Source organism: Eucalyptus grandis, chromosome 5, assembly GCF_016545825.1.
Source record: "Eucalyptus grandis isolate ANBG69807.140 chromosome 5, ASM1654582v1, whole genome shotgun sequence".
Lineage (NCBI taxonomy): Eukaryota > Viridiplantae > Streptophyta > Magnoliopsida > Myrtales > Myrtaceae > Eucalyptus > Eucalyptus grandis.
In genome coordinates this window covers 18765313-18778194 of record NC_052616.1, presented here as the reverse complement: position 1 = coordinate 18778194, position 12882 = coordinate 18765313, and the positions used below count along the sequence as shown (strand labels likewise).

The 12882-nt window shown below is 39.4% G+C and overlaps 1 protein-coding gene and 1 long non-coding RNA gene across 2 annotated transcripts; one reads left to right on the top strand and one right to left on the bottom strand.

The window, feature by feature from the left end:
- Nucleotides 1–4031: 4031 nt before the first annotated feature.
- Nucleotides 4032–6170, bottom strand: LOC108959912. Its single transcript, XR_005551608.1, has 3 exons — nt 6032–6170; nt 4823–4962; nt 4032–4550 (listed from the first exon to the last, which is right to left on the bottom strand). It is a non-coding gene; the product is annotated as an uncharacterized LOC108959912 (long non-coding RNA).
- Nucleotides 6171–7886: 1716 nt separating this feature from the next.
- On the top strand, nt 7887–9835 carry LOC120293298 (putative expansin-B2). Its single transcript, XM_039312378.1, has 4 exons — nt 7887–8112; nt 8464–8576; nt 8880–9073; nt 9285–9835. The coding sequence occupies exons 1-4, from the start codon at nt 7932–7934 to the stop codon at nt 9616–9618; spliced, it is 822 nt and encodes a 273-aa protein (XP_039168312.1). The 5' UTR covers nt 7887–7931; the 3' UTR covers nt 9619–9835.
- Nucleotides 9836–12882: the final 3047 nt, after the last annotated feature.

Sequence of the window (12882 nt, the reverse complement as noted above, 5' to 3'; positions counted from 1 at the left end):
CTTCTCCCAATAATACAAAATCTCATTGAAATCCCTTAAGCATAGTCAAGGTAATTTTTCCAGTGAATTTAATCCCTGAATGTTCTCCCATAAAGCCAGTTATGCTAGCTTAACTTGCATAAAAATAAGCATAAATTAGAACATATTTTTCAGGCTCCAAACAAGTGCATTGTTTATTTAGCACGATGAAGAACAAGAGCAAAAGTCAGACATCAGATTTTTACTCGTTGAAGACGCTAGATATATTGTATAATATCACGTCCATCACATGCAGTTCACCAACCGCCACTAAATGTATTCAACTTCAGGTCCTAATCCGAAAGCTTGTACTTATGCAAAAGCTTTGTACTACCATAATACGGATGAACTATTTTTCTATATCATGTTCCTAGATCAAAGAGCATAACGTTGCAGCATTGAGAGCCAGAGTTTCCATCGTTAATCAAGAAGAAAATTCGATTCAGCGTAAAAAGGACAAATACATAGCTCGATGACAAACGATTCAAACTCGATGTGTGTGTGTGTGTGTGCGTGAGAGAGAGAGAGAGAGAGAGAGAGAGAGAGAGAGAGTGGATAATTGGGTTGGGCTGGACAAAACGCAAAGATTAGGCGCGAGTCAAATGTTTCCCTTTGAATTGCATTAGCGTCGCGCTTTACGCATAACGTCTTTCATTGCGGTTCCGGATTGACCGCAGCTCCAGAGTCGTGAAAGCGGCGGCTTCCTAAAATCGCGATGAACAAAGGGTAGGCATATCCACACTTTGTTGTAGCGTAAAATGAGGAAAGCCTAACGTATGTGAACCTAATATTTGCGGCTTGTGGACAGAGGATCATCCAAAGAGTGGAGAGTTTCATACCTGCTTTACAATTTTTCCACACTCTTCATTTTCGGTTCAGAATGCTTTGAACTTGAACAACTTGATTCTCTTCGTTGGTGTAGTAGAGAATAGCAGTAAAATAGGGCTATGATCTGAACCAATGGCTGGTAATGCGAACGCTTCAGCTATAGGGTACAAAATTCTCCACTCAATGCTACAAGTTACCCGATCCTACCTCTTTTATACATATTCATCTCCTTCGCGATTATTAGCCCAAGTGAATACAAGCATTTAGAAAGTCTCTAAAGGCATTTAACCAATATGTTTCGGCCATTCTTTTACCCACCTTCTCCCAATAATACAAAATCTCATTGAAATCCCTTAAGCATAGCCAAGGTAATTTTTCCAGTGAATTTGATCCCTGAATGTTCGCCCACAAAGCCAATTATGCTAGCTTAACTTGCATAAAAATAAGCATAAATTAGAACATATTTTTCAGGCTCCAAACAAGTGCATTGTTTATTTAGCACGATGAAGAACAAGAGCAAAAGTCAGACATCAGATTTTTACTCGTTAGAGACGCTAGATATATTGTATAATATCAGGTCCATCACATGCAGTTCACCAACCGCCACTAAATGTATTCAACTTCAGGTCCTAATCCGAAAGCTTGTACTTATGCAAAAGCTTTGTACTACCATAGTACGGATGAACTATTTTTCTATATCATGTTCCTAGATCAAAGAGCATAACGTTGCAGCATTGAGAGCCAGAGTTTTCATCGTTAATCAAGAAGAAAATTCATTTTAGCGTAAAAAGGACAAATACATAGCTCGGTGACAAACGATTCAAACCCAATGTGTGTGTGTGAGAGAGAGAGAGAGAGTGGATAATTAGGGTGGGCTGGACAAAATGCAAAGATTAGGCGCGAGGAGAGAGAGAGAGAGAGAGAGAGAGAGAGAGGATAATTAGGGTGGGCTGGACAAAATGCAAAGATTAGGCGCGAGTCAAATGTTTCCCTTTGAATTGCATTAGCGTCGCGCTTTCCGCATAACGTCTTTCATTGCCGGATTGATCGCAGCTCCGGAGTCGTGGAAGCGGCGACTTCCTAAAATCGCGATGAACAAATGGTAGGCATATCCACACTTTGTTGTAGCGTAAATGAGGAAAGCCTAACGTATGTGAACCTAATATTTGCGGCTTGTGGACAGAGGATCATCCAAACCACACCATCCTGCCCCCCCGCCCCAACCCCGCCAAAAAAAAAAAAGGTACATGAACGGAGAATATGAGGGATCTAAGTTGAGACATGACTCTCAAATATGATTTTTTTTTTTTTGGGCAAGCTTTGATATTATGATGAACGATAAAAGATGGGTGTTTCTAATTTGCATCACAATATCAAATTTGAAAGGTATTTATATTACAAAAGATGATTATTGAACATACGCCATCTGATTGATAATCTATAACCTATAATCTTTGTTCTTTGTTGTTCATGATGTATGTTAGTCCAGTGTCTCACCATGGAATCACATGATTGGAAAGGTTATCAACTTTATCCTCGGTGTACTAATCTAATGTACAGAGGACAAGTAGATCACATTTAACGTAAAACATATCAATTTCACAAACTAATCTTAATCCGCTTGAATGTTATTTTCTCTTAAAATTCTTTCTTCTCCATTGCGAAAATCATGTTGACTGGGAAGGAGTCAGCATTTCTCCGATTAGAAACTTATGAACAATAAATTTTCTCCCCTCTGAAAGCGACCACCACGTGGCACCAAGCCAGTAACCTGTCAAGAATCAACGTCTTAATCCTGTTTATATCCGGTTGATGGCGATACCCACGTGGACGTTTTCCATCACTTTTGAAATTTGAGGATTTGAAAGTGAAATCGAATCCATGGAAAAAATCGAACCACTGTCGTGCAACTTCTCGAATGGAGAAAAATTTTCCCCTCAATCGGCGACCAATGATAATAATTACACTTATTACATCCAATTGTTGTCAAGTTTGTTGATTTAAAAGGAAAAATTTTGGACAACCTCGAATTAAGACAAAACGAGCGTAGATGCTCCGGATCTGAGCTTTTGTCATCGACGTGTTAAACGATGCCCGCAAATTCAGCCTGCGAAGAAACCCTAATTCTCGCCACTCATTGCGTAGCGGGAGTCACTCTTTTTCTTCGAAAAAGGTTGAGCGAAATTGATAAATTAAACCTGAAGTGACGGTGCAAGGACGATCTTCAACGGCCCATAACCTCCATTAACGGCTGCATCAACGAACATGTCTCGCTTTCGTGACGAGGGTTTTGCCCTGCTTTTGTCTCTGCTGATGCCGCAGGCAGTCCTTAAATGCTGGTGACTCGTAGAAACCTAGATGACTCTACATTGAGTCATTCGCGACAGGATCGCCTGATTTCGTGGGAGTATGTATGTGTGGCGTGGAATAACTTGCTTCTCTTCTTACTATTTATTTATTTATTTATTTCAGATACAATCATACATTAATGAGTCAATTCTCACAATATACTATGTCAACCTCACAATTCTTGTTAAATACATATATTATCAACAACACCATGACCGGACATTTTTCAGCTTAGGAGATTATTGAATTTAACCTGTGACGCTTATATTCACCTTTGAATGTATATAGTTACTTGATCAATTAATAAATTGGAGAGCTAATCTCTTTTTCCCCTAGAACATGTGTGCCTATTTTGTCTTAATCAATCAATTGGAGGAACGTGTTGGCCAAAAGAAATTGTTGGTAAAATGTCAACTTTGATCGTCTGCTCGAGACGTTGGACAATAATATAAACGAAGCAGTCTCTGTCGCACGGGATGATATTTATTCGGGTGGATAACTGCTTTTTAGACTTAGCCGCTTGGACGAACCCCAAAAATTCGTATGCCCGGATAAACTTGAGGACATTGGATGTCCAATCAGAGAGATTTCCGCTCTATCACCTCCAAATTTTTTTACAATAAACAATTTCGTTCATGGTCTTGTCAAGGTACATGTGCGCAAGTTTCAATTGCATTAAGAAAAATTCCGTAAACATACAGAGGTCGGTTCATGACCACCACATGCTTATAGATAAGATTGTTTTTTTCCTTGAGGGTCTGTTCGTTTCGCGAAAAATGGGTCAATTCCGGAAAATATTTTCCAGGAACTCATTTTCCTGGAAAATGACAATATTTTCCGGTGTTCGGCTAAAACCTGAAAATGTTTCGGAAAATATTTTCCGATGTTCAGTAAAGAAAATATTTTTTAACCCTTTTGCTTGGGAATAGTTTAACTGATATGGGCTAAAAATCAATGCCTCAGGCCATTGGTGTTCAACTCAGAGACAAGTCCAAGACAACATCTTGAAAAATTCTACATCCATATCCCAATACAACATGTCAACAATGCCGCATAGCCCGCCCTCCACCACAGTTTCCTTCAATCAAGAAACAGTTCTACCCATCATCTAAAATCCGAGTAACTACGAACAACTCCCGCGGCTTAAAGGCATAATTTTGACTACCCTCCAGTCTTAACATTCGAAGCTCCAATCTCAAATTATCAAATTTCAAACTTGCTGCCCAAACAGGTTACAAGATCTGAATCTGACCTAACACTTCAAAGCAAGAACCGAACAAATCGTCAACGATTCTTCAAACATATCAGAGAGCTGCAGTTGCACCCGTTCCCACCGCTTGAATTTTGTTATCCATCTATATTGGAACACATTAATCATTAAACACAAAATGCATGTGAAATACAAGAAGGGCAATACTAGAAGAGTAAAAAAAATAGGGGACAACAGATGATAATATGCTCAACTATTTTCATCTAAACATGGTAGAAGGGGTTAAGAGGGTAAATCAGTTATAACGCACATATTTCTCATAAAAGAGACCAAATGAATCTTCACTAGGCTTGTCTACTATGAAGGAGTTAGCTCTTAATCCAGAAAATTTGGGGTTGTATTGTAAGAATGTATTACCTTACTTTGTCTATGTCAATGTGGATGTCTAGCTTAATCAATTTCCCTTTGTAGGTCACACAACAGGACTTGCAAGACACATTTCAGCCTCCATTTCAGAGTTGCATTCAACAAGGGAAAGCAAGCTGCCTAATGTACACCTACAAAGAAGTATCAACTTGATATGAACAAAATCTATTGACATGTGAGCCTCTATATACGGACAAGTAAAATAGTCTTCATTTTAAGCCAAATTCGTCATAATTTATGTTCAATGAAAGTTATCCAATAAAGCCAAGCAATTGTTTGGCAGATGTAAAGAAAACTATACATTGATAGTGATTTTTAAACATGCTTTGAACCTAGAAAAGAGATCAGACAATACCCATAATCAAGATCAAATCACCATCACAAATGCAAGTAAGAGATAAAGAACTTCAAGAAATCATTTCCCTTGTCTTGTAGCTTCAAGCTACTATTATTCATCTTCACAAATGCAAACGATAATAAGTAGCACCAAAACCTTAATCCTCAAACACCAGCAAGCATTTGAAAAGAAGCAAGTGAGAATTTCACCCCATGTAGATCACTCCAGATCATGCAGAGCCACTATCTCCACAATGAAGAAGACATCCAAGGACTTGCATTGTTGGGTTCGATAACTAAAATATGGAACGGCTAAGTGAGTGTCTATGACGTTGCAACTTACCTCAAGCGAGGGAATCATGAGAAATCAGGGAAGCATTGCCTCAATTTAATTTCCACATATACAATCAACCGGAGCCTATAGTTAAATCCAGTAAAATCCACATCATCAAACGAAAGAGGCATATGCATCCCAAAGACACAATCTCCTCCCGTCCGAACACCATCATCTCTGCACCTCCCGACAACACAATTTCGAAAATTCAGAAAAAACGGAGACGCATCCACTGTCCAGAGACATTCTGCGCATTTAGGAAACACCTCGGCGGGCGCGGCTCAGACCACAATCGCCATCGAGATCAAAGAACGGCACAACAACAAAATCACATCCGCAAACAATTTCTGCAACACGAGTAAATTGAGAATCCGAAACATCCGGGCAAAGGAAAGAAGTGAAAACAGAGCAGACACGAAGTCAAATGCCGATGATTCACACCGGCAAGCACTTCAAGTCTAAGCGCAATGGTCGACTCACGCGGCTGGCTGGGGGAAAACCATCCGGTGGCCGAAGCGAGAGGCGCGTACCTAGATCACGGATATTCTTTGCTTCCAGCGAGGGAAACCGTCCGAGGTGAGTGAGTCGCTCCGCCGCTGCTGATCGTCGGCGTCGAATGAGGAGATTAGGGCAGAAAGAAGCAGCGCGAGAGTGAGCGCGAGAGAGCGTGCGAGAAGACAGGAAAATGATTTCCTCTTTCTAGATCGCGGATATTCTTTTCTTCCGGCAAGAGGAAACCGTCCGAGGCGAGTGAGTCACTCCGCCGCTGCCGATCGTCGGCGTCGAAGGAGGAGATTTGGGCAGAAAGAAGCAGCGCGAGTGAGCGCGAGAGTGTGCGAGAAGACAGGAAAATGGTTTCCTCTTTTCAAAAGAGGAAACCATTTTCCACGATTTTACGAGGGATTTTCAAAATATTTTCTTTGACTGTCCATTTTCCGCCCACCCGAACATCGGAAATTTCGGAAAATATTTTTCCGGAAGTTGTTTTTCGCGAAACGAACGGACCCTAAATATACTTTTATTTTCTGTATTCTAACAGTTACATCGTAATTATTAATCTTCTGGTTCCTCAACATTACATAGAATACATAAAAAAGACCAACTATGCCTAAATTCTTGATTTGCAGTTGTGGCTGTACTTCTCAATGATAAAGTTGGACGGTGGACCTAGACCTTCCAACAGAAAATTCTAAGGGTAACAGTTTCTTGTGTCAGAGAATTGGACAACTTTAGTTTGGTAATCCTAGAATTATGGTTAGAGAGAGAGAGAGAGAGAGAGAGAGAGAGAGAGAGAGCATACAAGCCTAACAACCTAGAGGACGTTTTGAGCTGAAAATCCCTAAATGCCTCAATTAACTATGCAAATCTCGAGAAATCTCTTCGATAATGTTATGCAAATAGCATAAAGATAGATGGATTTTTTTCTTATATCTTACTCCCCATAGTCAAGTAAGATTTTGTGGGCATGAAAATTAAAAAAGACTAAGATTAAATGTTCCAAATTATTTTTTCTATATACGTGGAATTATGTTATGGAGCCGGAAGTGCCTCTTGCCATATTTTGAAAAGCCTTCTCCCAGCCTAAGAAGCATGCCTGGTTCTCTAATCTCAAAGAAAAAGAGGAGCTAGATCTCGCCTTTAGAATGATTGAAGTAATTGCAGTTAGCTTGAAGACATTCGTAGATGTCGATTGATGAATGCTTTTGGAAGTACTAAGAGGTATGCGTAGAGATGCGCACGCATACGTGGGATATCAAACTAATTCCGTTGACCCTCACGAAAATCTGCGTACAGACCCTTGTTGCCAATTCTTTATTTGCCGTAAAATCTGCATGAATCCATACTTCAATGATTCAAACGTGAGGCAGAGAAAGTTATGCTCAAAAGGATTCCAAAAGATAGCATTTATTTTGAATAATAAAGTGTAGATTACAATATCTTAGGTGCCTATTTATATGGAGGTCGTCATTTAGAAAATAACCAAGTAACTGAAATCGAATAACAAAATTAAGAAAAATATATTGATAAAATGGAAAGTTATCAAAACACAACTAGAAAATCTACAAAATACATTTGAAATCTAGGACATTTCGGATTTGTGGAACTGCCTGCTCTTATGACGCTCTAATGTTTCCATAAAAGCATTTGCATGTTGTTTTACATCAAAACGCCCCATGATCCGTCGCCAAAATAGTTACGGAGATCATTGCGTCGGATTACTCAGCTCGCAAGAAAAGTTATAGTGCGAGCAAACCATATAAAATAACAATAAATGATGGTAAAAACTATGGCCGAAAATTCTCCAATGACGACAAGGACTCCGATTTAGTGGAATTTTGTGCTCTCAATTTGACTATAAATACCCGCCCGTTGTGCGCCCAAATTGAGTGCAAGAAATCAAACTCCTGACCAAAGTGTCTCGAGAATCACATGGCGCTTCTTCAATCTCCATCGATTTGCTTCCCTCTCGCCCTTCTCCTTTCTCTCCTCATAAACTCGTCTCACTGCTTCAACCCCAAATCGCTTAACATCTCGAAAGTTCAGTCCAACGGTGATTGGTCGCCGGCAGGTGCGACGTGGTACGGGAGTCCCAACGGCGCTGGAAGCGATGGTAATGGAATGAATATATTTTTATTTGGTCGATTCACCTGGAGTAAAGATCTTTTTACGCAAGCGCCGTTGGTCTCATCACACGCCTTTCAGTAATTGACTTATCAAGTCTTTCGAGTATAAATCGGTTCGGACATATGAGTTGCTTAGGTCAATCACCTAATCGTGATTGATTTTGGCTTTGTACCAAACACATGTAGACTTAGAGGTCAAACTGGAATCAAGTACAACGCTAGACAATACTACTCTAGTAATTACACATTTCACCTGATCTGCAAATATACATATATATTTATACATACATATATAATATTTTATATATAATATGCTTTGTATGATATTTTGTACGTAGGTGGTGCATGTGGGTATGGGAGTGGGGTCGCCCAAGCTCCATTCTCTTCAATGGTGTCCGCAGGAGGGCCTTCTCTTTTCAAATCAGGCAAAGGATGTGGAGCTTGTTACCAGGTTTCTCTCTTGCTAGAAAAGTGTTTCTCGAATTATTTTTATATTCGCCGTCATCGGAGAAAATTTGCCACGGACAAAGTTAATATATGTTCACGAGATATGCTTTTCCTAAATTAACAATCGTGGAATAGAATTGATGAAAACATCTACTGCGGCACGCTTTCTAGACTCCCATTAAACGTAGTTTAAATTCTTCGTATTTAAATAGATTATTTGACTCGGTACATATTGTCCTATTGAAACAGATTATTTAGTAGTAGTTAGGAAGTGCAGTCTTTTGAGCTCTTGTTGATTAAATTTCAGGTGAAATGCACTGAAAACGCGGCTTGTTCCGGGAACCCGATGACGGTTGTTATAACTGATGAATGCCCTGGTGGCCCTTGTGTCGCTGAATCTGCTCACTTCGATTTGAGCGGCACGGCTTTTGGAGCCATGGCGAGCTCCGGCAAGGCCGATGAACTTCGCAACGCTGGGGTGCTGCAAATTCAATACCAAAAGTCCGTACAGTTGATCCTTTCTCTATGGATCCTTTCGAGTGAATTCCAATTTTAACAGACGCGCAGAGGGAAAAAAGGAAGATAAAACGCATTGAAAAGTGCTTTAAATTAACGAGAAACTTTGCTTTCACCAGACTTATACTAATCAGCAAATAGTCTAACTTGCTTATTAAAAGTCTATTTATGTGCACATATTTACAATGTCAAGCAGAGTAAAGTGCAATTTCCCCGGCGCGAAGGTGGCATTCCACGTTGACTCCGGCTCGAACCCCAACTATTTCGCTGCGCTAATTGAGTACGAGGATGGTGATGGCGAGCTCGGCGCCGTCAACCTGAAGCAGGCTCTAGACTCTGACTCTTGGCTTCCGATGCAACAGTCGTGGGGCGCGGTTTGGAAGTTGGATGGCGCAGGCCAGCTGCGCGCCCCATTCTCGATCAAGCTCACCTCTCTTGACTCCGGCAAGACCCTGGTTGCCAACAACGTGATCCCCGCTGGGTGGCAGCCCGGACAGACGTACCGGTCGGTCGTCAACTTTGCTGTCTAAGGGTTCTGCGTGGTTTGCTTGGGAGACGAAGAAATGGAGATTGATCGTCAGTTAATTTGGCTGTGTTTTATGTGATTGGCAAAAATAAAATATTGGATGGTGTGGAAAAAGAAAGTATTTTGCTTTTTCCACTCTGTGTAATCTAGTCAGCTATGAGCTACCTCTTGGAAAAGAGAGTAGTAGGGAGAAATGAATGATATTGTCCTTTCAAAATTAAGAATGATCTGAGTATTTTTGTGCTAATCTATTGTATTTGAAGCTTGAAAGCTTTTATGTTGTATCACTTCTAAAGTGGATGGTCCTAAATTGTGTCAATCCATATGCAAATGGGTACATTCTTCATTATAAAAAAATGAAACTTCTGAATGAGAATTATAATTCCTTAGAAAACATTTTCGATACATATTCATAAATAAAACTAACGAACCCGACCTTTCAACATATTGATACTTGCCACCAAATTTAGCAATTTGACATTAAAGTTTAAAATCAATAAATCGATATACCTGTGACAAATGAAGGATAAAATTCTAGACTAGTATACTTGTCAATCGATACTTGTTACCAAATTTAGCAATTTGACATTAAAGTTTAATGAAAATTAAAAAAAAAGGGTAAATTTGTCATAGATAGGGTTTTAAATGGACAAAAATTAATTTAGAATAAATTTATTATCGGTGTACCAATTTGGTATTTTTATAGTATTAATCCTAACTCTAATTAGCAACTTCTATATCTATATTCTTCACCAATTTTTTTTTCTTCACCAAAAAAAAAAAAAAAACTTCTATATCTATATTTGGTTAATGATATTCTCAATAGAGAGAGAGAGAGAGAGAGAGAGAGAGGGGGGGGGAATTTCGATTAAAAAAAAAGTAGTGAAAATAACTAAAATGGAATGCCCGACTCCTTCGGTTGTCTAGAGAACATAACGTGCACATGACCTGTTGTGCAGGTCACTTGGGGAAGAGCTTGGTCAATTAATTTTAGTATTCCTTGCCAATTCCTTCGCCGAACGTTCTTGCGCTCCTCGTCGAAAATGACAAATCGAAACCCAAGAGCGAGATATAGGAATCTGTGGAAAATATTCCTGACATTGTTATTTCTCAAGTCGGCTGACTGCTTCTAAATAAGAAAATCGAAACCCACAGGTGGGATTCATTAATTGGTGGGGCTTTTCTTTTTCTCTTCGTTTCTGAGCGCAAGGAGACATACGTTGGGGCGAACAGTGACAAGACCATAGCCAGTTTGACAGTGCATTCGTGCGAGTCTGCGAGATACTTGGGAGGAAGCATGTACGCCGTCTGCATTGCTTATTGTCCTTTTCTATCGCCTAACTCAATGAAATGTTACTATGGAAAATATTAAAAGTGAGATGAATGCTGTTGACAGAAGAGATAACATTATAGAGGCTTCGTGATAAATTTTAACAAGCCTAAAAACAAGTTCTCGTAAAAAAGACAAAGATCTCTTTTTTCTTATAAGACAGACAATGTAGAGAGGCGTAATAGTGCATATACCTTTCTGGGTGTTAACATGAGAGTTTCACGCTCCTTACGAAAGATTTTGTTTAAGTCATTATTACTTAAGCTAAGTTTGGAGGACCGAATATAATTTTGGATAGGATAATATCTGGTGTTTGGGAGAACACTAGATTTGAATGTATCTAGATAGACAAAAAATCCCCACCTTATGGAAAATCTAAGGAAAAAAGAAACAGAAAAAAAAGGAGAAAAACCCGATGGACTCGCTTTACTACTCACCGCTCGACTTCGTCCACACCAGATGAACACCTCTTAGTCGATCTCTCTTCTTGTTGTCGGCTCAACATCACCGTCCTTGACCTCAAATGCGATTGTCTTAAACTGTTGCTTCTAGCTTCGTCACGCGCAGCCATCCAAAGAGTTGACTTCCTCCAACAAGTTTCAGATTTCTTTTTTTTTTTCCTCGCAGAAGAACCCATTCTATTTGTGAAAATTTTTTGGCGCCTATCATCGAGAATTTCGATGAACGTTGCTCTTATTTTCAATCATCCTCCGCTCTTGCTTTCATCTGAATAAAAGGATGGTGATGGGTTAAATTGATGGGCTCATCGGGGACGGTTCGTCTTTACAACCCATTAATTTGGTGATGATGGGTCATCGACACGGGGTTGTTTAATGTAATCTAGATTCTATTTGCCGGGACTTTATGGGTCTATGTCCGTCCTTTTTCAGTACTTTGTTCTGCGTTGTCAACAAGTTTTTGAGGAAACCAAGTCGCGAGTTCTATATTTTTCCTTTGATTTTCAATTTTGGGTGATGGTATGTTTTAACTTTATTTCGGAGCAGAATCTCAGAGAAGAAACAAAGGATTTGAGTTCAGTTGTGGACTCAAGTATTGATTTCAGAGTACTAATCCAAAAGGCGACTTGCAAAGAAGGAACATTGAGCATCTAGAGCGAGAAAACAGGGAATTGCAGTAGTGCACACCAGATGCGGAATCGTTAACCTCCTGCCCTTACTAAAGGATGAAGATGATGATGGTCTGTGATGTCTCATTTTCCTTGACCACTAACCATGAGAGCGAAAAAGCGAGAGAGGTGGGTCGAGTGAGAATGTCGATGTATTTCAAACGCTCAGTTGGGTAATATTTATTTGGATCTTTTTTTTTTTTTTTTTTTTATCTAGACGTTATCAAACACCACATAGAAGATTTCAAATTTTATCACATCCTTATCTTATCTCACCTTATCCTATCCGGTAAAAATGTATGGAAGACCAAATGTAGCCTTAATCTGTTTGAGCTGATGACCGTAGCGCTTGCTAAAAGTTAGGAAACGTGTTCACATGTGGTAGCAAATACACAAGGCACAAAATGACTAGAGGTTTGTTCACGATATGTGCAAACTGGTGACCTCTTTACCACCATACCTAAGCATATAGCAAAACCAGTATGTAATACACAAAGCTGCAAGTTAATCAGGACATATTTTTACATGAGGTAGCAAATGCCCAAGTCACAAGCTGACTAAAGATCTATTCATGACATGCCTCAAACTTGTAATCTCTTGGAAGACAGTGTGAACTCTATAACCACCATAGCTGATGATATGGTAAAAGCAATATGTAATACTTATTAATCAGGACAAAATTAACGGGGGATATGTTCTATGGAATTATGGAATCAATATTAAGGAAACACATCTTCTACACGTATGTTGTATGTACGATAATAAGGTATATGAAGCTATGAAAAAGACAAGAAGACTATAATCATGTTTCT

Coding starts and splice junctions, on each gene's coding strand:
- LOC120293298 (XM_039312378.1), top strand. CDS start 7,932: ATGGCGCTTCTTCAATCTCCATCGATTTGCTTCCCTCTCGCCCTTCTC. Junction 8,113..8,463: donor CAACGGCGCTGGAAGCGATG/GTAATGGAATGA, acceptor TTTTGTACGTAG/GTGGTGCATGTGGGTATGGG. Junction 8,577..8,879: donor GATGTGGAGCTTGTTACCAG/GTTTCTCTCTTG, acceptor ATTAAATTTCAG/GTGAAATGCACTGAAAACGC.